This window comes from Vicugna pacos, chromosome 5 (assembly GCF_048564905.1).
Source record: "Vicugna pacos chromosome 5, VicPac4, whole genome shotgun sequence".
NCBI lineage: Eukaryota > Metazoa > Chordata > Mammalia > Artiodactyla > Camelidae > Vicugna > Vicugna pacos.
Genome location: NC_132991.1, coordinates 3,886,895 through 3,913,519, shown reverse-complemented (window position 1 = coordinate 3,913,519; position 26,625 = coordinate 3,886,895). Strand labels below are relative to the sequence as shown.

Below are 26,625 nucleotides of genomic sequence, written 5' to 3'. Positions count from 1 at the left end.
GTCAGTGCAGGAGGACAGGCGAGGGACACACTGAGATGAAGCAGAGAAAGCCAAAGAATGATACATATCTTCTTGCCTAGAAAATAAAAACACACGTTTTATAAATGCACTGTAAGTAAATGTACCAGTAGTATCTAGAAAGGAACCCAGACCATCAAATGGTTCTGAGGAGGGGGAAGGCGTGGTGTCAGGAAACTCTCCCCCTTTAACACTATATTCTCGGAATCAGTTGAATTTCACAGACGGGCTGCATTCACAAATAATGTTTAAAAATGTAGAAGGCCCGGCTAGGTAAACCAGTGGATGTCAGATCCCAGGGGTTCAAAGGGTGAATAGGAAGGCTTCAGGGCAGACAATAAAGAGCAGGGGTTCTGAGCCCGAAAGCCTGGTCTGAAGCCTGACACACTCCCTCACCTGCGACTCTGAGCCACGAAGAGTGGTCAGGGTTCAGGGAAGCACCCGGGAGCCATGAGTTCGGGGGACAGTGACCAGGCCATCTCCTGGGTCAATGCCAGAGGGAAGCAGGGACAGGGCTGGGGCAGGGGACAGTCCTGAGCCCCCGAACCCTCTGGAGCTCCCTCTCTGCCAGGCTCCGGAGGAGCGGAACTACCACATCTTCTACTGCATGCTCATGGGGATGAGTGCGGAGGAGAAGCAGCTGCTGGGCCTGGGGACGCCCTCGGAGTACCACTACCTGACGATGGTGAGGCCCCGCCCCTCGCCGCCCCGCCCACCGGCCCCGCCCTCCTCGCCCCACCCCCATCTCTCAGCAACTGAGAAAGAGGAAGACGACCAGCTCCCGCTCCACCCTTGGTTTACAGACTCCTAAAGGCTTAAACTCTGGGCAGGGACCGAGGGCGCTCCTTTTCCGTTCCTCACTCCACCCCTTCTGGGTTTGGTACCCACTTTATTACAGTCATAGTCTTACCCTTGTCTGGGTGCCGCCTTATCTCCCACTGAGCCCACTGTCCTGCCCCACAAACCTCATCTCCCGTCGGTCCCGGTGGACAGAAGCCTCGTGGTCCCCCAGCAGGGCGCTGGCAGTCGTCACCACGCTTCTCCTCCCTGGGTTTATCCCAATCACCCACCCTCATAGGTGCCCCTAATACTTGAACTCCAGGAGGCCGCGCGGTCTTGCTCTGGGCTGTGTTCCCATGCTGGGAACAGTGCAGCGCCTGCTGCTGAGAAGGGGCTGAATGAGATCGTCCCCGAACCTCTCTCTCTCCTCCTAGCCCCTCGCTCCTAGTTCACTGCCTGGACGTCTTCATCATCTCTTGCCTGGACCCTAATGGTAGTTTCCTCCTGGGTCGCCCCTCACATCAGACTTGACCCCCAATCTGTCATCCCCCCACAGAGCAAGGCTGACAGAGCACGGCTCTGATTACAGTTCCTCATGGGCTCCTTGTGGCTCCTTGCCATGGTTTCCAAGTCCCCCCAGAGCCCACCATCCACCAGCCTCCCCCCTCAACTACGACCCCAGCCTCCTCTCAGCCCCTGGCCCTGCCTCCCACCTCAGCCCAGCTCCAGCCATTCTCTACTTAGATCCCTCTCTCCCCTTTGCTGCTCTGAAGCTCAGCATGTGGGACCTGCCAAGATGCCTCCTCCAGGAAGCCTTTCCCTGGTTCCCAGTAGGGCTGGCCCCAGCCCCACTTAGGTCTCAGTGCCTGGGACGCTGTCGTTTGCTTCCTGCAGCCCTTGCTGGATACAACAGCTCCCACAGCAGGGCTGGATCAGTCCATTTCTGAATTCCCACCACGTAGCACAGGGCCTGGCACACAGTGAGCCCTGGAAAGTGTTTGCTAAAAAAATGAACCCCTGTTATGCCTCCGAGAGGGTGAGGCGGGTGTCACCAAGGAGGACTGGCAGATAGAGGCTGAGATGCTGAGTGACTTGGCCGAGGCCACACAGTACCTTGTGCCTTTGCGCTGGCTGCAGAGCCCAGGCACACTGTCTCTATGTTACCATGAGTCTGCCTTCAAGTGCTTTGTGTATTTTCTAAGCATGGGCCTCCAGGTGGCCCCTTGGGAGCTACCCAGAGCCTTTAAAGTGTCACTTATAAGGTCAGGGCCCTTTGGCTGAGTCCTTGACATGCCTCTGCCTTGCTGGCCCTACGGTGGAGGAGGGGTGGGGTGACGTGGCCCCAGAAAGCTGATGTCACAATCCTGCAGGGCAACTGCACCTCCTGTGAGGGGATCGATGACACCAAGGACTACGCCCACGTCCGCTCCGCTATGAAGATCCTTCTGTTCTCTGACTCTGAGAACTGGGACCTCAGCAAGTTGCTGGCCGCCATCCTCCACCTGGGGAATGTGCAGTTCATGGGTAATGCTGTTTCCACCCCACATACACCCCATGGGGAGGAAGATGGGGGGACTGGCACAGAGGAGGAAGAAATCCCTGCGGGTTCTCACCTGAAGGGCCCTCCGAGGTCACACGATCTAACCCCATCTTGGGAACATACACTGAAAATTTTGGCTATGATTTTGGAGGCCTTGTGGGGTCAGGGGGAAGATGTCAAAGCTCAGGGTCCTCCAAGAGTGGTTCACGGTTAAGGTGCTGATCATCACCAGGGAGGCCATGGCTGTCAAGCAATGTCCAGAGAGGCAGTGCCTCAGCCCCAGTGGCAGTTGTCTCTAATGTGTGGCTCTGCGGTTGCCTCCTCGGGGTCTCTGTCCCATCACTTCAGGCCCCTTGCCACTCAGGGTCACTCTTTCTGCAGCTGCAATCTTCGAGAACCTGGACTCCTCTGATGTGATGGAGACGCCTGCCTTTCCCACTGCGATGAAGTTACTGGAGGTACCCTGGCCATTGTACCTGCCAGGTTCCATTTCCGTGAGGGACCCCAGGGGCCTGGGCAGACCGCCCCTCTCAAGCTCTCAGCTCAATTGCTAAGCTCCTCTGTAACGCAGCGCAGGTCCTGGGGGTGGGAATCGGGGCGAGGCTGTGGAGCTAATCCTTGACAAAGTAGTGGCAGTGATGGGTTTGGCTGTAACAGGTGTTTCTTCCCTTTTCCCGGATCCACCTGCTCGTCCGTGGCCTTTACTCAAGTTTCCACCCCACCCATGCTCAGGCTGTCCCTATTCCCATGACCCAGTGCCTGGATATCAAAAGGTCCCCGCCCTGTGTCCTGGCCACCAGTCCTCCTCCCTGGGTGGTGCTGTTCTGGGACAGTGACATGTGCTCAGAACATCAGCCCTCCACGTTATGAAAGAGATCAAACAGAGCCTCGGCTTGGTGTAAGAGAGGCCGGCACTGGGCGGGGCATCATGATGTGCATCACACCCCACTGACAGGTCCGGTGGGAAATTGATAGAATCAGAAGCAAAAAAAAAAAAAAAAAGGAACCACATTAGGTAGGCATATTTTGCTGCTAATGTTCTTCATTTGGCTCAGAGTTCTTAGAAACTTGGGTTTTTGCCAGCTCAGTCTTCCCTGCATGGAGGGAGGGACTCCATCCGGACTCCTCTTGCTCCCTTGGGCCTTCAACCTCCAGGCAGGAGTGCCTTTGGTTGTCGATGGTCTGGCCTCAGAACCCTCCCTGCCCGTGGTTTTCCCAGGTCCACCCAGTGGGGGACCTGGCACCAGAAGACCAGCACAGGACTGGTCAACCAAGCAACCAGCATGCTGGGGGCCTGTCCAGGTGGTGCATCCTTCCTGAACCCTCTGATACCCCAGTGCTCAGGCTGACCCTGGACTGGGATCCTGATTCTGGCTCTGATCTGGCCTGGCCCTAGTCATGAGCATCTCTTGCCCTCAGGCCTCAGGCAGAGGGTGTCAGGTCATGAGAGAGTGCTGGAGCCCTGCTCCGTGATGCCAGCCCCCTCCTGCCTTCCCAGGTGAAGGACCAGGCCCTCCAAGACTGTCTGACCAAGCACTCCATCACCGTCCGTGGGGAGTTTGTCACGAGGCCCCTGAACATTGCCCAGGCCGCGGACCGGAGGGATGCCTTTGTCAAGGTACAGAGCTGTGGGAGAAGGGGCCCATGGGTCTCTCTGTTAAATTCGGCTCCTTGCCTGTTAGTGAACAACTGGGAAGAGCAGGGACAGCTGGGCAAGTCCCAGCTCTGCCAGTCACCTGTCTGGTGACTGTGGGCGTCCTTGCCTCTCCAGACTTGGTCTCTTGTCTTAAAGTGGGGATCGTATCCCTCGGTAGGTCCCTGAGATCCAGAGTGTGGAACTTCCCAGGGAAACTTCGAGACAGGGGCAAGTGCCTCTTGTGCGTCAAAGCCACGGGCTCTACCCCATGTCTCCTCAGGGCATCTATGGACACCTCTTCCTGTGGATCGTGAAGAAGATCAACACTGCAATTTTCACCCCGCCCACCCAGGACCCCAAAAATGTACGAAGGACCATCGGCCTCCTGGACATCTTTGGCTTTGAAAATTTCCAGAAAAATAGGTATGAAGAGCAGTTCACCTGCCCTCAGAAAGTGGAAGATAAACTGTGCTCTCTGAGTTGGCTAGAGGGTGGCCATTCCTGCCCTGGGGGCCCAGGAGCAGGGTCTCTCACTTCCGCTCACAGCTGCCCCGGTGAGCCCCTCAGCAGGCCCGTGTCTTTCCTCTGCGAGGCAGTCTGTGCACATTCCCTAGCATCCCCAACGTGCCCAGAAAGTGTCACATAAGTAAAAGCATCCCCAGACGTCAGGCTGGGGCCCCAGCAGCTGTCACCCCTCTTGAGCTGTCTGCTTTCCTCATGAACTAGCAGAAATTATCACACGAAGTTAATAGGGAATGGAAATCAATAATACCAGTTTGACTGCTTCTTTAGGTGGGATGTTATCCTAGGTGATGGGGGAAGGTTGGGGCTTTGTAGTCCTTCCCTGGCTTTTGAGTTTGGCAGAGGGAAAGTGAGGCAAGACTCTTCTGATCCAGTGTCCCAGGGTCCCGGCATCCCAGACTGGAGGCTGAAGAGCTGGAGGCACAAGGCAAGGCAGAAAACTAATTCCCAGCTGAGACTGTGATGAAGGCTCGGTATGGGGGCAGACAGGGGTGGTGAGGGGAGCCAGATGAAGACAAGAGATACTCTGGGACATTATCAAGTGGCAGGAGGAGTTCAGATGAGGAAGTGAGGACTGTGAAACAAGTAAGCAGGGAGCATCCTACCTGCAATCTTGCTTACCAGGTGAGACTGGTTCATTTAAAAGGCTGGGCAGGACAGAGCCTAGGACTGGTTCTGTTACTGAACCAAATTCAGATCTGCTCACCTAACCCCAAGCAAAGCCAATCTACTGACATCAGGTTGCAGTGAAGGAAAGTACAGTGTTTATCACAGAGTGCCAAGCAAGGAGAACAGGCAACTCATGCTCAAAACCCAAAGTCTCCGATGGCTTTTGGGGAAGGGGTTTTAAAGGCAACTTTAGGGGTGAGAATTGCAGTGTGCACGATCAGCTTGTGGACTTTCTTCTGATTGGTTAGTGGTGAGGTAGTAGGGTGATGTTTCAGGAATCTTAATGATCAACCTCCTGGTTCCAACCAGTCTGAGATCTACGTGCTTGTGATCAGCCTGTAGTCACCATGCTCCCCCTGGTCTGGTCGTAGTTATGGATATCCCTTGAGGAGGAGCTGAGACTATTACTGCACTGTTGTTTCTTTCTTTCTTTTTTTTAAATTGAAGTTTAGTTGATTTACAGTGCTGTGTTAGTTTCTTGCACTATTGTTTCTTGACTGCTTTTCCTTTGTCTCTGCATTCCCTTACTTCCCTAGTTAGCAACTGCTTGAGTCTGTTCTTTGGAACTCTGGGAAGGCCTAGGAGACTAGAGCCTTTATCTACAAATAAGAAAGGGAGGGCACAGAGGTGCTTTTGTACCCGGGAGGGTCCTGCCAGGTCCTGTTCGGTTTCAGCTCCCAGGAGAGGCCCATGGACACTGTCAGAGGAGCCAGGGGCTGGCCTGTCTTTGGCGTGCCTCTGCTGAAGGCCCTGCCTCCAGATGAAGTGTGAAAAGACCCCTTGGCCAGGATCGTCAAGGCATTCCAAGTACAAGCACACAGGACCAGCTCACTGGGGGCAGGTGGGATGGGGCAGGGCTGGTAAAACGCAGCCCAACATGATGGAAGCTCTAAGGTACCATGAACCAAAAAGTGATTCTGATCATTGAGAGGGGTAGTCGGGCAGACCAAGCCCAGCTTTGGACACTGTGGAGGTGGATGAGTAGCTGGGGAGTGGGAGCTGGCCATGGATGCAGGGGCATTTCCCGGAAGGAGCCACAAGCTGGGCTGGAGACAGGGCTGCAGTGGGGCCATGTGAAGGAGCGAGCAGTGCTATATCACTCGGCACCCAGTCACCTGCCCGTCCCACCTCCTGTGAAGGTTCCCTGGATGCACTCCAGGCAGCGCATTGGGAGCAGAGCACGTGGCACTCCTGTTCCCACATCTCTTGGGCCAACAGACTTTGGACAACCAGTCTCAGGCACCACGAGGTTTGGCATAAATAAATGGCCAACCCTTCCTGAGGAAGAGATGCCCAAGTGAGACCCAAAGGATGAGGGGGACGGTCCGGTCAGAGAAAGGAGGGAGGGGCTCACGTGTGGAGACTCAAAGGTGGGAAAGGGCGAGGTGCCCTCGCAGCCTTGTGAGGAGCCCAGAGTGACCGGGGCCACCCCCGGCAGAGACAGGCAGGTCAGTGTCACCATCTTTCTGGCTCCTGTGAACTACGGGGAGCCAGGCCCATGAGGATTCAAAGCGGGGGAGAGGATGGTCAGATCTGCCCGTCCGAAAGCTCCCCCGAATGGCTGTCTAATGAGCCATAATGTCTAATGAGTGATTGGAGAGGTGAGGCTGGAGGCAGGGAGAGCCACGAGGAGGCCATGACTGTGCTCCGGGGGAGGAAGAAGGGTGGCCTGGGTGAAGGCAGCAGCTGGGCTGGGGTGAACAGAAGGAAACAGGTCAGGGGCTGTGTTGGAGGGAGCATGGGCCAGACTTTGACAACTGATGGGAGTTGGGGAGGAGGGAAGTGGGGGGTCAGGCAAGACTGCCTGGTTTCTGACCTGAGCCTAGGTAATGAGTGGAGGGGCTGTTTTCTGAGGCAAGGAACCTTAGAGGATCGGGGCAGGGGTGAGGAGTATGTCTGGTTGATGCAGAGGAGCCCAGCTGTCATACTGGCTCTCCAGAAGCTCATCTTAATGCCAAAGCCACTTGCCCATGGAGCTGGGGCTGATACGGGACACTTGGTCTCCTAAGGATTGTCTCCATGTCAGGAGAGACAGGCCTGGCAGAGGACCCTGGGGGCCAAAGGCGGGGGCCTGGTGATACGCAGAGCCTCCTCCTTTCTCTGAGTCCGTTTGCAGTGGGGCTGGAGGAGGTGATGGAGGCGGAGGTAGAGGGAGGCTGTGTGTGTCTCAGCATGTGCATGTGTATGGGGGTGTGTGGCGGCGGGCCAGCAGCCAGCTGCTGCAGGGACCGAGCCCACCCTGCCCCGCAGCTTCGAGCAGTTCTGCATCAACCTGGCCAATGAGCACCTGCAGCAGCTCTTCGTGCAGCATGTATTCACCGTGGAGCAAGAGGAGTACCACTCGGAGAACATCCCCTGGGAGCACATCCACTACACGGACAACCGGCCCACCCTGGACCTGCTGGCCCTCAAGCCAATGAGCATCATCTCCCTCCTGGATGAGGAGAGCCACTTCCCACAGGTGCGCCCCTGCACCCCCGACAGAGGAGCCCCTGAGCGTGGGTAACTCCCCTGGGGCGGCCTCCTTCTACCCAGGGCTTCTGGCACCTCAGCTGGGAATGAGCGGACCAGCCCCAGCCCAACCAGACTTCCTCTCTTTCAAGGCTTGCCTCCTCCAGGAAGGCCCACTGTCTCCACCTTCCCTCCCACTTGATGATTTAGACTCAAGAGCATACCCCAAGAGGGGACTTGTTAAGCCTCGTGGGCCAAGGGCTGCAGAGGGTGTAAGAAAGAGAAGGAGATGTCTTCATTCTCACCCTCAGGGGACTCTGCCTGTCCTCAGGGAGATGGGCTCGCATATGTAGTCAGTGAGAGCTCAGATCCAGAGAAGCGAGGAGCCAGAGCTATGGTCCCTGGACAGCTGTAGGGAAGGGGGGCAGGGGAGCCGGTGCTGGGCAGTCCCTCCTCCCGCCTGGGCCCTCACTCACCCCAACAAGCTGCCAACCCCTGAGTATCCATCTGCTGTCTGTAGAAAGGCCCTCAGTCACTTGAAGCTCAGTTGCTTTGTCCCCTTGAGGGAGCCCCCCAAGACCTGGGAGGTGTGCTCACTGACCTCCGGGTGGCTGGACCCTGGCACCTCAGCCCACAGGGCATCTGCTCTTCCAGGGGACAGACAACACCTTAGTGCAAAAACTGCAGGGCGTCCACGCCAACAACAAGGCCTTCCTACAGCCCAAGAACATCCACGACGCCCGCTTTGGCATCGCCCACTTTGCCGGCGATGTGTACTACCAGGCAGAAGGTGGGTGCAGCCCCTCTCCACGGCCCCTTCCTTCCAAATCCGGCTCGCTCCCAGGGGGCCATGCAAAAACAAGCCAAGGGGACGAGGTCGTTTGGCAGAGCTAGCAATGGGACGGGGGAAGGCAATGGACCAGGCATGTTTGTTTCGTTTTCCTCTGTTGGTGATAGCTCTGTTGAGAGAGAACTCACACACCATGCAATTCACCCATTTTAAGTCTAACCACTCAGTGCTGCATAGTATAGTCACAGAATTGGGCAGCCACAATTTTAGACTGTTAGAACCCCCCAAAGAAACCCCCAGTCAGTCTTCCTTTGCCCCCAACCCTCCCCAGCCACTAGGTAACCACTGATTTCTGTCTCTATGGAGTTGCCTGTTCCATCTGGACATTTCATGTCAGTGGAATCATACGATATGTAGTCTTTGTGACTTACTTCTTTTCCTTAGCATGTTTTCAAGGTTTATCCACATTGTCCACATGTCAGTATTTTGTTTCTTTGTATCTGGGTACCATATACCACTGTATGAATACACCACATTTTGTTTATCCCTTCATCTGTTGATGGACATCTGGGTTGTTTCCACTTTGGGGCTCTGATGAATTACGCTGCAACTAACACTCATGTACGAGTTTTTACATCTACATAAAACTTGTTTAATGTTTTCACTTCTTTGGGATGTGCATCTGGGAGAGGAATTGCTGGGTCAGAGGGTTATTCTGTTTGATTTTTTGCCTAAGCACCAAACTGTGTTCCAAAGTGGCTGCAGCATTTTCCATGCTGCTCAGCACTGCGTGAAGGTTCCTATTTCTCCAGCTCCTTACCAGCACCTGCTACTGTCTTCTTTTTGATTATAAGTACCGTCTCAGATATGCAATTTGCAGATATTTTCTCCAGTTCTCTGGGACATCTTCTCACTCTCTTGATAGTGTCCTTGAAGCACACAACTGTGTTAATTTTGATGAAGTCCAGCTTACCTTCTTTTTCGTTTGTTGCTTGTGCTTTTGTGTGATGACTAAGAAACTGTTGTCTGTTCCAAGATTTACTTGTGTTTTCTTCTAAGAGTTCTTTGTTTTGGTTTCTTTTAGCTTTGACTAAAATGGATCCATTTTGAATCCGTTTTTTGGTGTGTGTGTATATATGTATATATATGTTTTTTATTCAAGTATAGTCAGTTTACAATGTTGTGTCAATTTCTGGCGTACAGCACAATGCTTCAGTCACACATATACATACATATATTCCTTTTCATATTCTTTTTCACCATAAGTTACTACAAGATATCGAATATAGTTCCGTGCACTATACAGCATGAATTTGTTGTTTTGAATCCATTTTTGTGTGAGTTGGGATAAAGGCAGGCATGGTTTTGATTGGAGAGATAAAGACCTGGGGTGATCAAATGATCGGTGTGCTTGGGAAAATGAGAAAGGTGGCCAGTGTGTGCTGTGATCAGGAAGATGGGACAGATGGTCATATTGTCACTCTGTGGCTCGTATGGAGAAGTGAGGTGCTCTGGTCTGTTTCACTGGAAACTCGGAGTCAGGGATGCTCCAAGCACACTTCCCAGTCGGAGAGACAAGGCAGCAGGAGGGGGAGGGGCTGGTGTTTTTACGTGCAACAGGTGAGATGTTGGGAGGTCTGGGGATGATTTCTGTTGGAGAAGTGAGGGGGAAAGATGGCTCCTTCAGAAATCCCCCCAGATCCTGGCTTTGGGGCGCTTCCAAGTGGGAAAGACCAGAGCTGGTGGGACCTCCGAATCCCAGAACATAGGGAAGCCATGGCCCATCCCAATTTCTATGGGTAAGTCAAAGCCAAGCTTAACTTTTTGAAGCGATCTGAGCCTTTCATGCACGCTAAGATTAAGATTCCTTCTAGGCTTTTTGACGCAAAATTCTACTCATGGTCCTTGCAGCTTCTCTTTGGGTGCCCTACTGTGCCAATGATGTAAGCCCCACTTACTCCTGCTGAGCCCAAGATGCCTCAGTCCTCCCCTCCCTCTGAGAAGACCTGGGATGAGGAGGCTCTGCCTGAGCCTGGAGGGACACAGGGTGCCTCCAAGTATCTGCCCACCTCCATCTGCAGAAGGCAGCCCTGGGCACAAAGCTGGGAGAGGGGCTGCCCTGAACCTCTCAGCGCACACTTGCTCCCACCACTCCCAGCTGCTTGTGGGCTGCAGGGCCCTGAGCTCCCCCTGCCACACAGTCCTATCCCCTCTTGGCAGAGGTGGGAGACAGACTTCCCTCTTCCCCCATTAACACAGCCCCACCCCAGACCCCACACCCAGCTGGGCAGGCATGTACAGAGCACCCCACTAAAAGGTGGGATGACTTACAGGGGAGCAGGGTGGGAGAGGAAAGTCAGGGTCGGGCCCTTGAGGGATGAATCCGTCAGCACTGTCCTGGCCCATCTCTAGCCTGGCTTCTGGAAGCAGCCCTGCAGCGCCTTCTCCCTGTCATTCTGTGCCCTGCTTCAGGCAAGTCCGTTCCTCTCCCCTCTGTGATGCAGGAAAATGGGACGAGAGAGGATGGCTGTGTCCCAGGTCTCAGTTGAGTCCTTGGCTTCGTGCAGGAAAAGAATTCAAAAGTGAGCCATAGTATAGTGAAGGCAGATTTATTCAGAGATGCGCACTGCATAGAGAGTGGGCCATCTCAAAAGGCAAGAGAAAGGCCGGCCTGGGAGATAAACACGCCATAGGCAGAAGGCGGGCCATCTTACTCAGAAGGGAGAGCCGCAGCCTCAGAGCCTGGAGTCGGCTAGGAGAGTGAAGATCAGTCAGCAGGTGTGGGGTTGTTAGTTTTATGGGCTCAGAAACTTCCTATGCTATCAAGTGGGAGAATTATTCCAACTACTTTGAAGAAGGGGCTGGGGTTCCCAGGAATGGGGCCATCACCTACTTTTGACTTTTTATGGTCAGCCTTGGAACTGTCATGGCACCTGTGGGAGTATCATTTACCATGTTAATATATTACAATGTGTATAATGAAGCTCAAGGTCACTGGAAGTCAAATCTCCTGCCATCTTGGGCCTCAAGTCCTGTTGGGAGTTGAATTTGCTACCACCTTGGTGTTAACTGCTGTGTTATTTCTTGAATGGCTATGCCCTGCCCTCTTCTTTCCTGTCTCACTGCTAGTTGGTTTTTGAGTGTGTTTGGCAGTGACAGCAGTGGCTGGGACTGCAGAGACATTGAGAGGGACAGACTCCCTCCTGCCAGTGGTCCACCTGGGCCTGTGCCAGGGAGCCGTGGCTGGTGGAGGACCATCCCTGAACCAAGCAGCAGGGCCAGGAGAAGGGCTGCGTGGGAGAGAGGGACCCGGAGGAGAGCCCTTCACCCCATGTGTGGGCCGGGTGGGCCTTCTGGAATGGATGATGCTTGAACTGGCCTTGAAGCACAAGGTGGAGTTGGCCTGGGTGGTTAGGAGGGAAGAACACCCCAGGAAGAGACACGCTGGTGGCAGAGGAGCATAGAAGGGGTTGAGAGGGGTGACTGGCAATGTGTGGTCTCAGTGTTACTGAGTCCGAGCTGTACCTCTCGCCACACAACAGGCCAATAAATCAAGAGACAAATTGTTGGGGCAAGGAATAGCGACTTCATTTGGAAAGCCAACTCACTGAGAAGATGGAGGACTTGTGTCCCAAAGAACTGTCTTCCCCTGAGTTAGAATTTAGGCTTCATTTATACTGAATAGAAAGGAGGTGTGGCTGGTTGTTGCAAACTTCTTGGTGTCAGAATCCTCTGTTCTTGCAGCTGTCATGATATTCCTGTAAACCTCCAACAAGACACATGTTCTCTATTCTGCAACTTTTTATCTCCGTATGAATGGAGAAGTGTTATACCCTTAAAGATCAGAGCCTTGAGAATGGGCTGTCCTGTATATTCCAGGCTCTAGGCAACATTGTTTTACAAAAGGTGCAGAACCAGCATGACTGAGCCCAGGGAAGAGAGCACAGGGTTAGAGCCAAAAGAACAGATCCAATATGGAGTCAGGTTTGTTCTGTTACAGCAGGAAGGTCCCTCAGGACGGAGAGGCTGGGCAGGCACAGGAGGGGCAGGAAGACTGGTGGCAGCTTGGATGGGGGGTTGTGGTGGGGATCGGGGACTGAGGTGGGGGTGGGGAGGGTGGCCTTCCTAGGGCTCCTGCAGGTGTCCTGGTGGGTCGGTGGGAGTGGCTGAGCTGGGCGGGGGGCTTTGCTTCCCCGCAGGCTTCCTGGAGAAGAATCGGGACGTGCTGAGCAGGGACATCCTCGCCCTGGTCTACTCCTCCCAGAACAAGTTCCTGCAGGAGATATTCAGGATAGAGTCCGCCAAGACCAAGCTGGGCCACGGGACCATCGTCCAGGCAAAGGCTGGCAGACAGCTCTTCAAGGTGGGGCCCTGGGGGTCAGACAGGCAGGGGGCATCCCCCTGGCCTGTGGTCTGGGGTCTGGATTCCTAGTCAGGGTGCAAAGGCAGGGGGCTGCACCTGCTTCCCAGGGCATGGGGGTCTCTAGAGGGCTCCACTGCTGTTGGTAATATTATTTGTTTCTGTATTGGGCTCTGTGTCTGTTTATGGGTGTGTGTGTATCTGTGGTGTGTGTCGTGTGTGTGGGGGGCTGGCAGCGGCGGCACTGAGGCTGTTGGCCCAGGAGATGGGCAGCAGAGGCCCCTGGTCTCCTGAGAGCGCCCTAGGATATCCTAGCAGGTGGGGTCGGCCCCCTACTGCTTGCCTGGCCTCCACCCCTTAAGAGTGACTTTTCCAGGAAAGCCCTGTGAGTCATCTTATGAGGACCCCACACCCCTGGGCAGAGAGATGGGGTCGGCTCGGTGGCTCAGGGACTGTACATGCAGGCTGAGGACCCCCCAGCCTTGCCCCGTGTCACACATTCCACTCCAGCCACACCGAGGTGCCCTTGACCTTTCCCCACCCCCACTGCCACCTCTGCAGGAGCTCCTGGGGCCCCAGGGCCCACAGATGCAGAGCTGGCCCAGAGGCACCAAGGAGCCATGAGGCTGTGTGGGGACCACCTGGGTCTGGAACCCGGTGAAGCGGGGCTAGACTCTCCACAGCTGAGGCCAAAACATGGCCTCATCCTGCAGGGTCCCCAGAGCATGTCCCTCCCTGAAGTTTCTGGGAACAGGATGACAGCAGAGGGAAACACATGTCATTTTACAAACCAGGACAACAGGAAAATGCTGCCCTTTGTTACTATGAAGAGCCCGAGACAGCATCCTCTTCTCGGAGGCATTAAAGCATGAAGACCCGCCCCCAGACGGGTGCAGCTTGGCGGCACGTATGTGTGCTCAGGCACGTTCGAGCTTGGGAAGGTCTGATCAAGGAGCGTCACCCGAGACCAGCTTTGCACGAACCACACACTACTCTTGCCCGGGGACTTGGACTTTTTGTTTTCTCTTGTGTCCAGAATTTTGATGCATGTGTTTTAAAACTGTAGGCATTAACTGCGATGCTTACAGTGGACGGTATAAAATGTTCAAAAAAAGCACATAAAACCTACACAAAACCTGAACATGCACCCCACTTGGGGGCCATTGCTCCAAGACAGGAGGCTTGCCCTGTCTTACTTGCCTCTTGTTCCCCAGGATCTAGCTGGATGCCTGCATGCAGTAGGCACTTAGGGAGACTGTGATGGATAGATGAATGAATGAGTGATGTAGCCCACCTGTGGGACCTTGGGAGAAGCCCTCACTGTGCCGTGGGACTGCTGTGCCCTAGGCGGAGCCCCCCAGCCCCTCACTTGTGCCTTGTGCTTCTGCCTGCAGTCTGCAGACTCCGGCAAGCGGCCCCCTACCTTGGCAGGCCAGTTCAAGCAGTCCCTAGACAAGCTGATGAAGATCCTGACCAACTGCCAGCCCTACTTCATCCGCTGCATCAAACCCAATGAGTACAAGAAGCCCCTGGTAATGAGGGGAGGCTGGGGGAACACACTGGGGGGAAAGGGGGTGCCCCTGGATGAGTCTGATGGCATCTGGGGTCCTGTCACTCCCTTCACCAGTGCCTAGGCAGCTTGAGAGCTATCTGCCCCCATTTGACAGATGGGAACACTGAGGTCAGGTGACTGGTCTATGTCAGCAACCGTTAGGGCTTTGGAGCCACCAGGCCTCAGCTGTCTCAGCCCCTCCATCCACCTGCATTGCCTAGGCCTGTGGCTTCTCTGAGCCTCAGTTTTTTCTTCTGTCAATTCAGAATTATGCCTGCCTGCAGAGGGCGGCAAGGGGTGCCCACGACTTTTTTTGCCTGTTCAGCAGTCCCTGACCCGTGGGCCTGGGACTGCCACCTGGAGGCTCCAAATACAGGATTCCCCAAACCAGGAGATGCCACCTGAAAGAAGCTAAAACTCCCCCCAAAAAATCTTTAAAGGGAAAAAAATTATATTATATTAAATGCAGTGCCTTTTTGAGAAGTAGAAAAATTATAGAACATTCAGGCTGGCCCAGGAAATCCAAAATGTGTCTTCCTTAAAGGCACATTGCACAGAGCTTAGATAATAACCATGTTCCCAGCCTTCCTCCACCCACGCCCACAGGTGGGGCCTGAGGACCATGCTGGGGTTCCGTGGGTGCCCCTGGCTGAGACATCGCCCAGAGATCATGGCTGCTGTGCAGCTTAGGGGCACCCAGGCTGAGGGGCCAGGCAGGCTCAAGGTTTAAATCCAGCCCCTTAGGAGTATGGCCCCGAGCCTCAGGCACCTCATCTTTAAATTGGAACTAAGTACCCCACCAACTCAGGCTGCTGGAAAGATGAAACGAAAAACACCAAGCCCAGAGGAAATACTTGATATACGGGAGCGAACTAGTTGGCCCAGACTAACCCCTGTGTGGCCTGAGACCCTAGCAGCAGTAGCCTTTGTGGTCCTGAGTGTTTCCAAGTGAGTGACTGCCTGCCTGCTGCTGGAGATGCCCCCGGTCCCCAGACACTCCTGGTTGGAGATGGGGGTGCTCTCTAGGGGCCCAGCCATGCAAAGTCTAGGAGCCATGGTTGAGACCCCACACCCCTGTGCAAAGCATGTGGCCAAATTTCCCTCTGTCGGCCACACCTATCTCAGGGGGATGGAGAGCCTGAGTTGACTAGAGTGTTTTCTGACTCTTAAGTAGGAAATGTACTTCTTTCTCTAACTAGAGTGTGTGAGGCTGGATGATGCCGCAGCCGGAAGGGCTGCAGAAGCAGTGGCCACCCCAACACGGACAAGGCCGGGAGGAAGCAGTGTTCTTTGGGATTATGATTTGGGGGCATTTAAAACTCTGTTAAAAATGGCATCTGCAAATAACTTTTACATTCATGGGACTTTGCATCTCCTGAGAATGAGGGAAGTATCGAGTTCTCTTGGGTGTCCCAGTTTGTATGTTACCGACTTTTATCTCCTTGGAAACACTTTCAGGACTTTTCAGCCACCGAGCATCTCTGTTCAAAACAGAATTTTACTTAAACCAAGCATGTCTCTCCCAGGCCTGGGGACAGCAGAGGGAAGGGCTGATGGCAGGGGGTCGGGAAGGGGGCGGCGCGCGTCACCAGCCCCTCACCTCTGCGCCCGCAGCTCTTCGACCGGGAGCTGTGCGTCCGGCAGCTGCGCTGCTCGGGGATGATGGAGACGGTGCACATGCGCAAGTCGGGCTTCCCCATCCGCTACTCGTTCGAGGACTTCTCGCAGCGGTTCCGCGTCCTGCTGCCGAGCGCCCAGCGCCTGGAGGTGTGCATCCCCGCAGCCCGACCAGGGCCCCGGGGAGGCGGCGCGCCATCCTCTACAGCTGCCTCCGGGCGCCCCCATCCCCCGGTTCCCAGGGGGGCCGCCCTCCGGATGCCCAGGGCCCCTCCCTGGACTCCAAGCTTTGAAATGACCCCTATTCCTCCTTCCCTTCTCTGGATGAGGCCAGCGGCTGAATAGGTTCCTTCACGGAGCATCGGCAGTTTAAAGCAGACACTGTTTTACGCGGCAGAGTGTCACGGAGATGCGTGGCCAGAGAGCAGGAAGCCCTTGCTCCCCTTCCCAAGACACTCAGCTATCCTGAAGTTTGGGCTGCCCAAGTGTCCAAAAGCCACAATGAGGCTCTAGGTCCTGCAGTGTGGTGGCCTCGTGGTCCCTGCCTCCCACTCCTTGATCCAGAGTGGCCTGTGCCTGTGCCCTGGCCTGGCAGCCCCTGAACTGAAACCTGTGAGAAAGGAAACACTGGGACCCCTAGGGGGCCCCTGAGGAGGGACCTTGGCCTCCCGCCAAGCCACTCCCGTTTCTCCTTGGCAGCTTCAAGGCAAGTTTCGCCCGATGGCCCTGCGCATCGCCGAAAGGCAGCTGGGGAAAGACGAAGACTGGAAAGTGGGAAAGACCAAAATTTTCCTGAAGGTGAGACCCGGAACACACACACACTGCCTCCTTCCCTGAAGCTCCGGCTCTGCCAAGCAGGGCTTCCCCAGGTCTGACTGCAGCTCTCCTGTCGCTCAGAGGCAGCCCCTCCTTCTCCTCAGCCCTACAGTTCCTCCTCCGAGAAGCCCCTGGACTTCCATAGGCTGGGCTAGGCTCTCCGCGTGACCCCTGCCTCCCTTCCTTAGAGTGACATTCTATAACCAGGGTGCCCTGAGGGCAGGCGCCCATGGGCAGCAGACCAGCCACACACACGCGCGTGCACACACGCGCGCGCGCACACACACACACACCCCGAGCACCTGCCCCCACGAGAGCTCTTCCTGCCTGCTACCTCCCTCTCCCTCAACTTACAGGGAGGACCAGTGTCCCTCAGAGGCAGCCTCCGGCCCCGGAGGCTGGCCTTGGGGCCCTCCAGGATTGCAGGATGGGTCAAAGAGCCGCAGGGAGTGAATGTCCCTGTCCTGTAGCCTCACACGCCTTGGGCAAGTCAGCATGGCAGAAGGAGCAGGGAGAGGCGATCAGGGCCAGAGGGATAGCCCGCCCCGGAGCACCACCACCTCCCCACCACCCCTTCCTGAGACCTCCCCTCTCTCCTCCTTCTCAAAGAGCCTGCCACCATCCTTGTCTGTCCGCCCTGCCCTAGCTCTCCAAGGGGTCTGTCCATCTGTCCATGCATTAGGCAGGCATGTACTGGGACTCTGGGGTTGACAGAAAGGAAGAAGCAGAGGGGCTTCGGGTACCATTAGGGAGGTGAGGTTGGCAGCAGGAAGGTGTCTGGGGAGTCCCCAGGCACTGCCCAGGAAGGGCTGGTATAGACGATGAAGTCAGTGTGGCTGGATGGCCGAGGAGGTGGTGGGGAGGACCCGCCCTGCCATTCCTCCCCCTCCCTGTCTGCTCCACGAGGCCAGTCGGCAGTCTCGTTCACCTCTGTGTCCCCAGTGCCCACCCAGGCACACAAAGAGGCCCAGTGCTTGCTTGATGCAAGACTGATGGAGGCCGAAAGGGCCACCAACCCCTGGCCTCTGCTCACCACTCGCCAAATGGCTGTGCTGCCCTCTGTCCCCCAGAGACAGTCCCTTCCTTTGGGACCCAGGATCCAGGGGGAAGATTGAGGTGGGCCAGGGAAAGTCACCGCTCAGGGATCAAGAGGGCTCACTCTCACACTATGAAGTCTACAAAAAGGCTGGGGGAAGCATTTTTATAGTGAAACAAGCATGTGTCTATATTATAGCTGAAGGCACATGTCACATGCAATTTACCAAATAAAATACAGCTTCAGGGAACTTGTGGCCCCCCTCTTGGCTTCTCCAGAATAGACAAGGAATTTCCCAACTTGAATTAACAAGGAGAAAGAGCTAAAATGGGAAGTTCTTGGATTGGGGCTGGGGGTGTAGCTTCGGTTCTCTGAGTCACATCAACGTCAAACTGCAGCCCCTTCCCCTGCCTGCCTCCCTGGGGGCAGTGTGGGGAGAGGCTGAGAGACCCTGACTTCTGGAGACAGAGCCCTGGCTGCAGGTGGGGACGCAGGGGTGAGGCTGGGCAGCTGTGTGACAAGAACTCTCCCGTCCCAGGATAACCAGGACACTCTGCTGGAGGTTCAGAGGAGCCAGGCCCTGGACCACGCTGCGGTCAGCATCCAGAGAGCTTTGCGAGGCTACAAATACAGGTGCCAGCCCACGCACACACCCACCACCTCCCCTGGGCAGCCTGTACCCCCCCAAACCAAGGGTACAGGCCTGCCCACGGGTCCTTCTGCTTCCTCACCTGGGGTAACTGAGGCAGACGATCTCTCAGGACCCCCTGACCAGGGACACTGCAGCCTGTGTTGGCAAGAGAATTCTAATACATTATTTGAATGTTTGAGGTCAGGTGTAGGGGCAGAACCCACCAGGTAACCAAGAGCCAAGTGAAATGTCAGCTGTGTCTGGACTGTATTTCCTTGCACTTCCTCAGCTGTCTTGGAGAACACGTGGGTTTGGATTTATGAGGTGGTTGGTTTTGGAGGGACAATTAGAACTACCTCTAACTCAGTTCCATGGTCAGTAAGAAGGTAATTTCTTGAATTTCAGTCCAGGTTCAACAAAGCAGCCATATTATTGCCTCCCTCCCCCTCACCGTGTCCAGAGGGTTCTGCATGTCCATGGTGCTGTTCTCTGCACTGTCCCAATCATAAGAAGGCCTGGACACCCAGAGAGGATGAAAGTGGCAGACCCATGGGACTAGAGCCTGTGGGCTCCTGCAGGCAGGGGCATGAGGCAGGGAGGTGAGGCTGGGAAGGCCAGACCACGGTAACGCTGATCTCAGCAGCAAACAACATCAGCCAAGTGGTGATGCACTGGTCAGATGCCCAGAATAGTCAGTCAGGGGTGGGCATCCACACCACTGATGCATTTTTAATTGCACTTTCTTTTGTGATAATCCTAGATCTGTGGGCAGTTGTGAGAAATAACAGAGTTCCCTGTGTACCCTTCACGCAATTTCCCCCAGGGATGACATCTTAAAAAATGATAGCGTCTTATCATAGCCAGGATATTGACAAGGAAATGGTCAAGACACAGAATGTTTCCAACACCATCAGGGTCCTTCTTGCTGCACTTTTATGCCCACACCTCCCTCCTCCCCACCCCACCTCCATCCCTCCCAGCAACTGCTAATCTTTCTGCATTTCTGTGATTTTGTCACTTGAAGAATGTTGTATAAATAGAATTATACAGCATGTAGCCTGAGGGCTTGACTTTCTTCAATTGGCGTAATTCTTTGAAGACTCATCCGAGTCTTTGCGTGCATCAATACTTTGTTCCTTTTTATTGCTGAGTAATATTCCACTGTATGGATATACCATACTTTGTTTAACCGTTCACCTGTTGAAAAACATCCGAGCTCTTCCTAGAGTTCGACTGTTACAAATAAAGCTGCTATGAATATTTGTGTCAGGTTTTTGTATGAACTTTTCATTTTTCTGGGATAAATGCCCAGTGCAGTTGCTGGTTCATATGGTAGTTATGTGTTTTGTGGTGTAAGAAACTGCCACTGTTTTCCAGAGTGGCTATATCATTTTACATTCCCACCAGCAATGCATGAGTTATTCAGTTTCTCTGCATCTTCCCCAGCATTTGGTGGTGTCACTATTTTTTCATTTTAGCCATTCTGTTAAATGTATAATGATAACTCACTGTGATTTTAATTTACATTTCCCTAAAGGCTAATGAGGTTGAACATTTTTTCATGTGCTTATTTGCCATATATATTGCCTCCTTGGTGAAATGTCTGTGCATGTTGTTTGCTCATTTTCTAATTAGATTTTTTGTTGAGTTAAAAATTCTTTGTGTATACTAGACTAGTAAGTCCTTTGTTGGATATGTGAATTGCAAATACCTTCTCCCAGTCTGTAGCTTGTCTTTTCATACCCTTGAGAAAATCTTTCCAGAGCAAAAGTTTTTAGTTTTGATGAAGTCCAGTTTATCAAATTTCCCTTTTATGGATCATGTTTTGGGTGTCAAGTCAAAGAGCTCTTGGCCAAAAGGCTTTCAACTATGTGTGTTTCTAAAAGTTTTATACTTTTACATTTTGTATTTAGGTCCATGATCCATTTTCCTTTTGAGTTAATTTTTGTATAGGGTGTGAGAATTAGGTCAAAGTTCTTTAAAAATATTTTTGTTATGGATTTTGCTCCAGCAACCTTCATTGAAAAGTCCATCGTTCCTTCAATGAATTGATTTTGCACTTTTGTCAGAAGTCAGTTGGGCATATTTGTGGATCTGTTTCTGGGTTCTCTGTTCTGTTCCATTGATCTGTGTGTGTGTCTCTCTCTCTGCTAATGTCATGCTGTCTTGTTGACTGTAGTTTACATAATAAGTTTTGAATCAGTGTAGACTGACTCTTCCTACCTAATTTTTTTTTTCAAAATTGTTTGAGCTATTCTTGGTCCTTTGCCTTTCCATATACTGTTTAGAATAATCTTGTCCATATCTACAAAAGAAGCCTTGATGGATTTTGGTAGGAATCATGCCACATATCAGTTTGAGGAGAATTGACATTTCTACTATGTTCCAATCCATGAACTTCATTTATGTAGGTCTTCTTTGATTTCTTTCATCAGTGTTTTGTAGCTTGTAGCATACATGCCCTTTGTATGTTTTGTTAGATTTATACCTAGGTATTTTTTTTTTGAGAGATTGTAAATGGTACTGTATTTTTTAAACATTTTATTTATTTCTTTATGTATTTTTACATTAATTTTTTACTTTATTTTTTAGTAGAGGTACTGGGGATTGAACCCAGGACCTTGTACATGCTAAGCAGGCCCTCTACTGTGGAGCTATACCCTCCCCACAGTGGTACTGTATTTTTAATTTTGACATTGATGTGTTCATTGATAGTATTTAAAAACATAATTGATTTGTGTATGTTAACTTTGTATCCTGTAATTTTGCTGAACTCACTTTTTATAAATTTCTTGGAATTTTCTATGTAAACAATCATGTCATCTGCAAGTGGAGACAGTTTTATTGCTTCCTTTCCAATCTCATGTCTTTTATTTCCTTTTCTTGCCTTATTGCACTGGCCAGAACTGCCAGTATTATAAACGTGGTGAGAGCAGACATCCTGGCTTTGTTCCATATCTTTGGGGAGAGCACTCAGTCTTTAACCATTAGGTAAAACGTTAGTTGAAGAATTATTGTAGATGCTCTTCCTCCAGTTGAGAAATTTTCCTGTATTCCTAGTTTTCTGAGAGTTTTTTAAAATCATGAATGAGTGTTGAAGTAAAAAAATCTTTCAGCAGTTGCTAGATGATTTTTCTTTTTTAGTATTTTAATATGGTGGAGCACATCAATTTATTTTTAATATTTAATTAGTCTTGCATACCTAAAGTATCCTCCACTTGGTCATAGTGTATAATTATTTTTATATATTGCTGAATGCTATTTGCTAATATTTTGTTAAGGATTTTTGTATCTATATTCACGAGATCTGTCATTTTCTTGTTTTGTATTGTCTTTGTCTGGTTTTGGTATCAGAGTAACACTTACTTCATAAAATGAATTGGAAAGTGTTTCCTCCTCTTCTATTTTCTGGAAGATACTGTATAGAACTGATATGAATTCTTTAAATGCTTGTTAGAATTCTCCAGTGAAAACATCCAGGCAAGGAGACTTCTTTATGGAGAGTTTTAAAATTACAAATGCCTTAATAGTTGAAGGGCAATTCTAATTATTTCATATTGGGTGAGCTGTGATAATTTGTGCTTTTCGAGGAATCAATCCATTTCATCTAAGTTGTCAAATTTCTATAGGTAGTGTTGTTCATAGTATTCCATTATTGTCATTTTGATATCTACAGAATCTTTCATGATAACCCATCATTTCATTCCTGATATTGGCAATTTGTGTCTTCTCTCTTCTTTGTCAGTCTTGCTAGAAGTTTGTCAATTTATTGACCTTTTCAAAGAACTAGCTTTTTGTTTCATTGATTTTCTCTATTGTTTTTTCCTGTTTTCAATTTCATTGATTTCTTCTTTTTATTATTTTCTTTTTTCTACCCACTTTGAGTGTATTTTACTCCTCGTTTTCTAGATATTTGAGGTGGGAGCTTAGGTGATAGAGCTAAAGCTTTTGCTCTGTTCTGATATAGAGTGCTATAAATCTCCCTCTCAGCCCTGCTTTGGCTGTGTCTCACAATTTTTTGATATGTTGTATTTTCATTTTTACTCAGTTTTAAAAAATATTTCTTCTGAGACGTCCTCTTTGGCTCCTGGATTATTTAGAAGTTTGTTTTTAGTTTCCAAGTGTTTGAGGATATTTCCTTTATTTTTATGTTATTGATTTCTACTATTTCCAGTTTGATTCCACTGTGGTCAGAGATACTATCCATGAGATAAATTATTTTAAATATGTTGATGTTTCCTTTATGGCCCAGGATATCTTGGTATAGGTTCTAATGGTGCTTGAAAAGGACATTTCTTCTGCTGTTGTTGAGTGTTCTAAAAATGTCGACTAGATCCTGTTGGTTGACAGTGGTGTTGAATTCTATATTCTTACTGATTTCTGTCTAGTTGTTCTATCAAGTTATTGAGAGAAGGGTGTTGAATGTTCCAACTATAATTGTGGATTTTCCTATTTTTCATTTCAGTTCTGTTTTTGTTTCACATATTTTGCAGCTCTGCTGTTTAGGGCATACACATTTAGGATTGCTATGTCTTCCTGATGAATTTACCTTTTTATCATCACATAATGTCCCTCTCAGTCTCTGGCTATTTTCTTTGCTTTGGTATTAATATAACCACTCCTGTATTATTTTGGTTACTATTTATATGATATATATTTTCTGCCCTTTTACTTTCAACCTATTGTTATCACTATATTTTCTGTGAGTTTCCTCATAGACAGTCATGCTTTTTCATCTATTCTGCCAATCTCTGTCTTTTAACTGCTGTGGTTAGGTCTTTTACACTTAATGTAGTTGTGTATGTTAGAGCTTGAAGTTGCCATTTAATTTTTTGCTTTCTAATTAGTCTACTTTTCATTTCTCTGTGTTCTTTTTCTTGCCTTCTTATGTGTTACTTAAATATTTTTTTAGAATTCCCTTTTGGCTGATCTGTGGTGTTTTAGAGTGTATCTCTTTTTATAGGATTTTTGGTGGTTATTCTAAATATTACATTATATATAAACAAATTATTACAGTCCATAGTGTTATCATTTTACCACTCCAAGAGAAGTGTAGAAACTTTAGGTCGATTTACCCTCCCATTTGCAATATAATTTTCTCAAATATTTCCTCTATATGCATTTAGATCCACATCAGAAAGTGATACAAATTTTGCTTCAATCACCAAATGTAGTTTAGAAAACTCAAGAGAAGACGAAAGCCTGTTGTGTTACCCGTATTATTGGTTACTGTTTCTTTCTTGCTGACATTCCGTGGCTTCGTCGTTCATCATTTCCTTTCTGTTTAGAGAACTTCCTTAGCCACCCTTTTTGGGGTAGGTATATTGGCAATTCTCTTAGTGTTCTTCACTTTCCTTCAGCAGAGAATGTCTTGCTCTCCCTTTCATTTATGAAGGCTGTTTTCACTAGGTATAGAGTTCTGGGTTGATAGTTCATTTCTTTCAGCCCTTGGAAAATGTGTGCCACCTCTTCCTGGCCATGCTTAGCACGTACAAGGTCCTGGGTTCAACCACCAGTACCTCCTCTAAAAAATAAATAAATAAGTAAACCTGATTACCTTCCCCTGCAAAAAAAAAAAAAAAAAAAGAAACAAAAGTTTAATATACAAGAGCAAAAACTTGAGGCAGTGAAATATTCGACAACAGGAAAATGAGTCAGCCCAATATAAAAAAATAATAATAAAGAGGAAATTTTTAAAAAGGTACTTTAAAAAAGAAAGAAAGAAAGAAAATGTGCTTTTCTCTGTGATGTAAGTCCTTCTTAGGATTTACTATCTCTTAAAGACTTTCATATATACCACAGAGCAGTGTTAACGCTAGTCCTCGTGTTGTGTGTTACATCTCTAGTACTTTTTTATCACTGGAAGTTTATTTACATCTTCCGACCACCTTCATCCATTCCCCCTTCCCCCGCTCCCGGAAAATGGTTTTTCTAATATGACTGAGATGTACTGTTCCAAACCTAAGAAAATGCCCTGAAAAAATTATTAGAAGTGATAAGAAAACTCAGTTAAGTGTGGGATAAAAGACACATCCAAGCTCCCCTGGGGGTGTTTCCAGCTCCCAGAGGCCAGGCTTCAGGCTACCTGCTGCACATTCAGCCCACCTCCCTCCCTCTGCTTTGACCTGTCCCCGGAGAGGAGTCCGGGTCCTGAGATTTCTGACCTGATTTCTGGCAGACACCCGGGCTTAGTGGCCACAGGAGGTGTGTGTGTGCAATCTAGCAAGGAATACGAAGTTAGAAACAGGTTTTATCACTTCCTGGATCTTCGAGGGGAACGAGGAAAAATTTCCCAGTTACTCCAAAAGCTGGACTGTCCTCATTCACAAATTTCGTTGTTGACAACAGAATTTCAGTTCCTAACATGTCTATCTTTTGGCCTTAGAAGGGCCTTTGGAAAAGAAATATTGTGTATATTCATTTTCCCCAGCGTTTCATTCTCTCTCTTCCCTTCAAGTTAGATTTTTCCCCCAAAGGCTTTACGGTGTCTGAGGTTGTGACACACCTCTGTGTTGCGTGTCGTGTCCCCCCTAGGCAGGAGTTCGTGAGGCAGAGGCGGGCAGCCGTGACCATCCAGGCCGCGTGGAGGGGCTATTACGGCAGGAGGAACTTCAAGCTGGTGAGAAAACTCACCGGGGAGGCGGGACCCGCTAGAGCGGCATGAGTGAACGTGCGTGTCAACGTGTGTTGAGGAATTTGAGAGGCGTCAGATCACAGACACCCAGGCAGCGGACCTCAGCATGCTCTTTCTAGCACGGTCCCTGGAATCCTGTCCCCCAGGTGACCTCCAAACCAGTTCCCTGTCACTAGCCACTGGGAGACCACTCTATTATTGATGCCATTTGAAAACACTTCTTCAGCACATAGTTCAGGCCAGGCTCTGTGCTAAGTGCTTTACAGGATGACTCACTCACTAGGCTGGTGCTCACAGGTGCAGAAAATGCCAGCACCTGTGCTTTGCCCAGAAGCGGATGGCTGCAAGGCTAATTTGCGAGGACACCTTGCCTCTCGCTGTCTGTCCCCTCAGGAAGGCCTTTCTCAGGGCTCCGTGCCCCCCACCCCTGGCCCCGGCCCCTCTGTGAACGCGAGTCCCTCACGTCCCTCCTGCCTCGCAGATCTTCCTGGGTTTTGAGCGCCTGCAGGCCATCGCCCGGAGTCACCTGCTGGCAAAGCAGCACCAGGCGTTGCGGCGGAGGATGGCCCGGCTGCAGGCCCTCTGCAGGGGCTACCTGGTGCGCCAGCAAGTCCAGGCCAAGAGGAGGGCGGTGGTGGTCATCCAGGCGCATGCCAGGGGTGCCGCCGCCCGGCGCCGCTTCCGACAGCAGAAAGCCAATGTAGGTGGTCACGGCCCTCCTGGGTAGGTAGGGGATGGCTGGGCCCAAACAGGGGCAGGGAAGGTGGGCAGGAGGAGCGAGCAGCAACAGAGAGCTCTCACCAGACGCTCCTGTCCCTTCCTTGTCCAAAGTTATTACGGTAGCAGGCCCTGGCGTCACCCAGCCCTCCTAGGTCATCCCCTGGGAGCTCAGAGGATGCAGCCTGGGAGACGCAGCACATGGCAGGACAGCCTCACACCTGGAAGGCGGCAGTGGAGCTCCCTGGTCCCCTCCTTTTAGCTTCAGGGATAACTTCTCAGCAGGGCTGGCCGGGCCCCTGGAAGGCTCTGGAAACCGGGGCCAGCTGAATATGGGAGGCTGCCGTTCCATGGAGAAGAGCGAAGGGCCCTGATTCCTGGGCGGTGGAGTAATGGCCAAGGGCAGAGAAACACCAAGAGGAGCCCTCGGGAGTCTGGGCAGGAGAAGGGGATGGCAGGAGAAGGGGACGGCAGGGGAGTGGTTCCAAGCTGCGTCTCCCTGCGTTTTGAAATTCCTCCCTTGCGGGATCCCGTTTCCTCCATCCCAAGGGACCTGAGATTCCAGCTCACTCGGCAGAACTTGCTCACTTCCCTCCGTAAAGGAAAGAGGCGAGGATGAAGGCTACCACTGCCCCATAAATGAACATGGGTCCACTGAGCAGAGTCCTGATACAGTGGGCAGAGCAAGTGGAGGGGAGACCCTCAGGCGTGTCAGCAGCACTCTCCTGCACCCGGGGCCCTCTCCCAGGGGAGCCTAGGTGCTCTTTGAGGGAAGGGACTGGGTGGGCCTGCGTGGGTTTTGCAGCTACATTCTGGGGAATCTCTGGGGTCTGAGGTAGTGCAAAGGAGAGGGGAG

At 51.3% G+C, this 26,625-nt stretch overlaps 1 protein-coding gene across 1 annotated transcript in view; it reads left to right on the top strand.

The window, feature by feature from the left end:
- The window catches only part of MYO7B (myosin VIIB), an 85,576-nt gene that overhangs the window by 35,065 nt on the left and 23,886 nt on the right, over positions 1-26,625 (top strand). The window contains exons 7-20 of the mRNA XM_072962063.1: positions 590-703; positions 2,169-2,322; positions 2,720-2,796; positions 3,837-3,956; positions 4,255-4,397; positions 7,416-7,626; positions 8,271-8,406; positions 12,606-12,769; positions 14,161-14,298; positions 15,933-16,085; positions 16,635-16,733; positions 18,326-18,420; positions 24,953-25,037; positions 25,534-25,752. Of these exons, the coding sequence (XP_072818164.1) occupies positions 590-703; positions 2,169-2,322; positions 2,720-2,796; positions 3,837-3,956; positions 4,255-4,397; positions 7,416-7,626; positions 8,271-8,406; positions 12,606-12,769; positions 14,161-14,298; positions 15,933-16,085; positions 16,635-16,733; positions 18,326-18,420; positions 24,953-25,037; positions 25,534-25,752 (1,908 nt within the window). The remainder of the gene's footprint in view (positions 1-589; positions 704-2,168; positions 2,323-2,719; positions 2,797-3,836; positions 3,957-4,254; positions 4,398-7,415; positions 7,627-8,270; positions 8,407-12,605; positions 12,770-14,160; positions 14,299-15,932; positions 16,086-16,634; positions 16,734-18,325; positions 18,421-24,952; positions 25,038-25,533; positions 25,753-26,625) is intronic.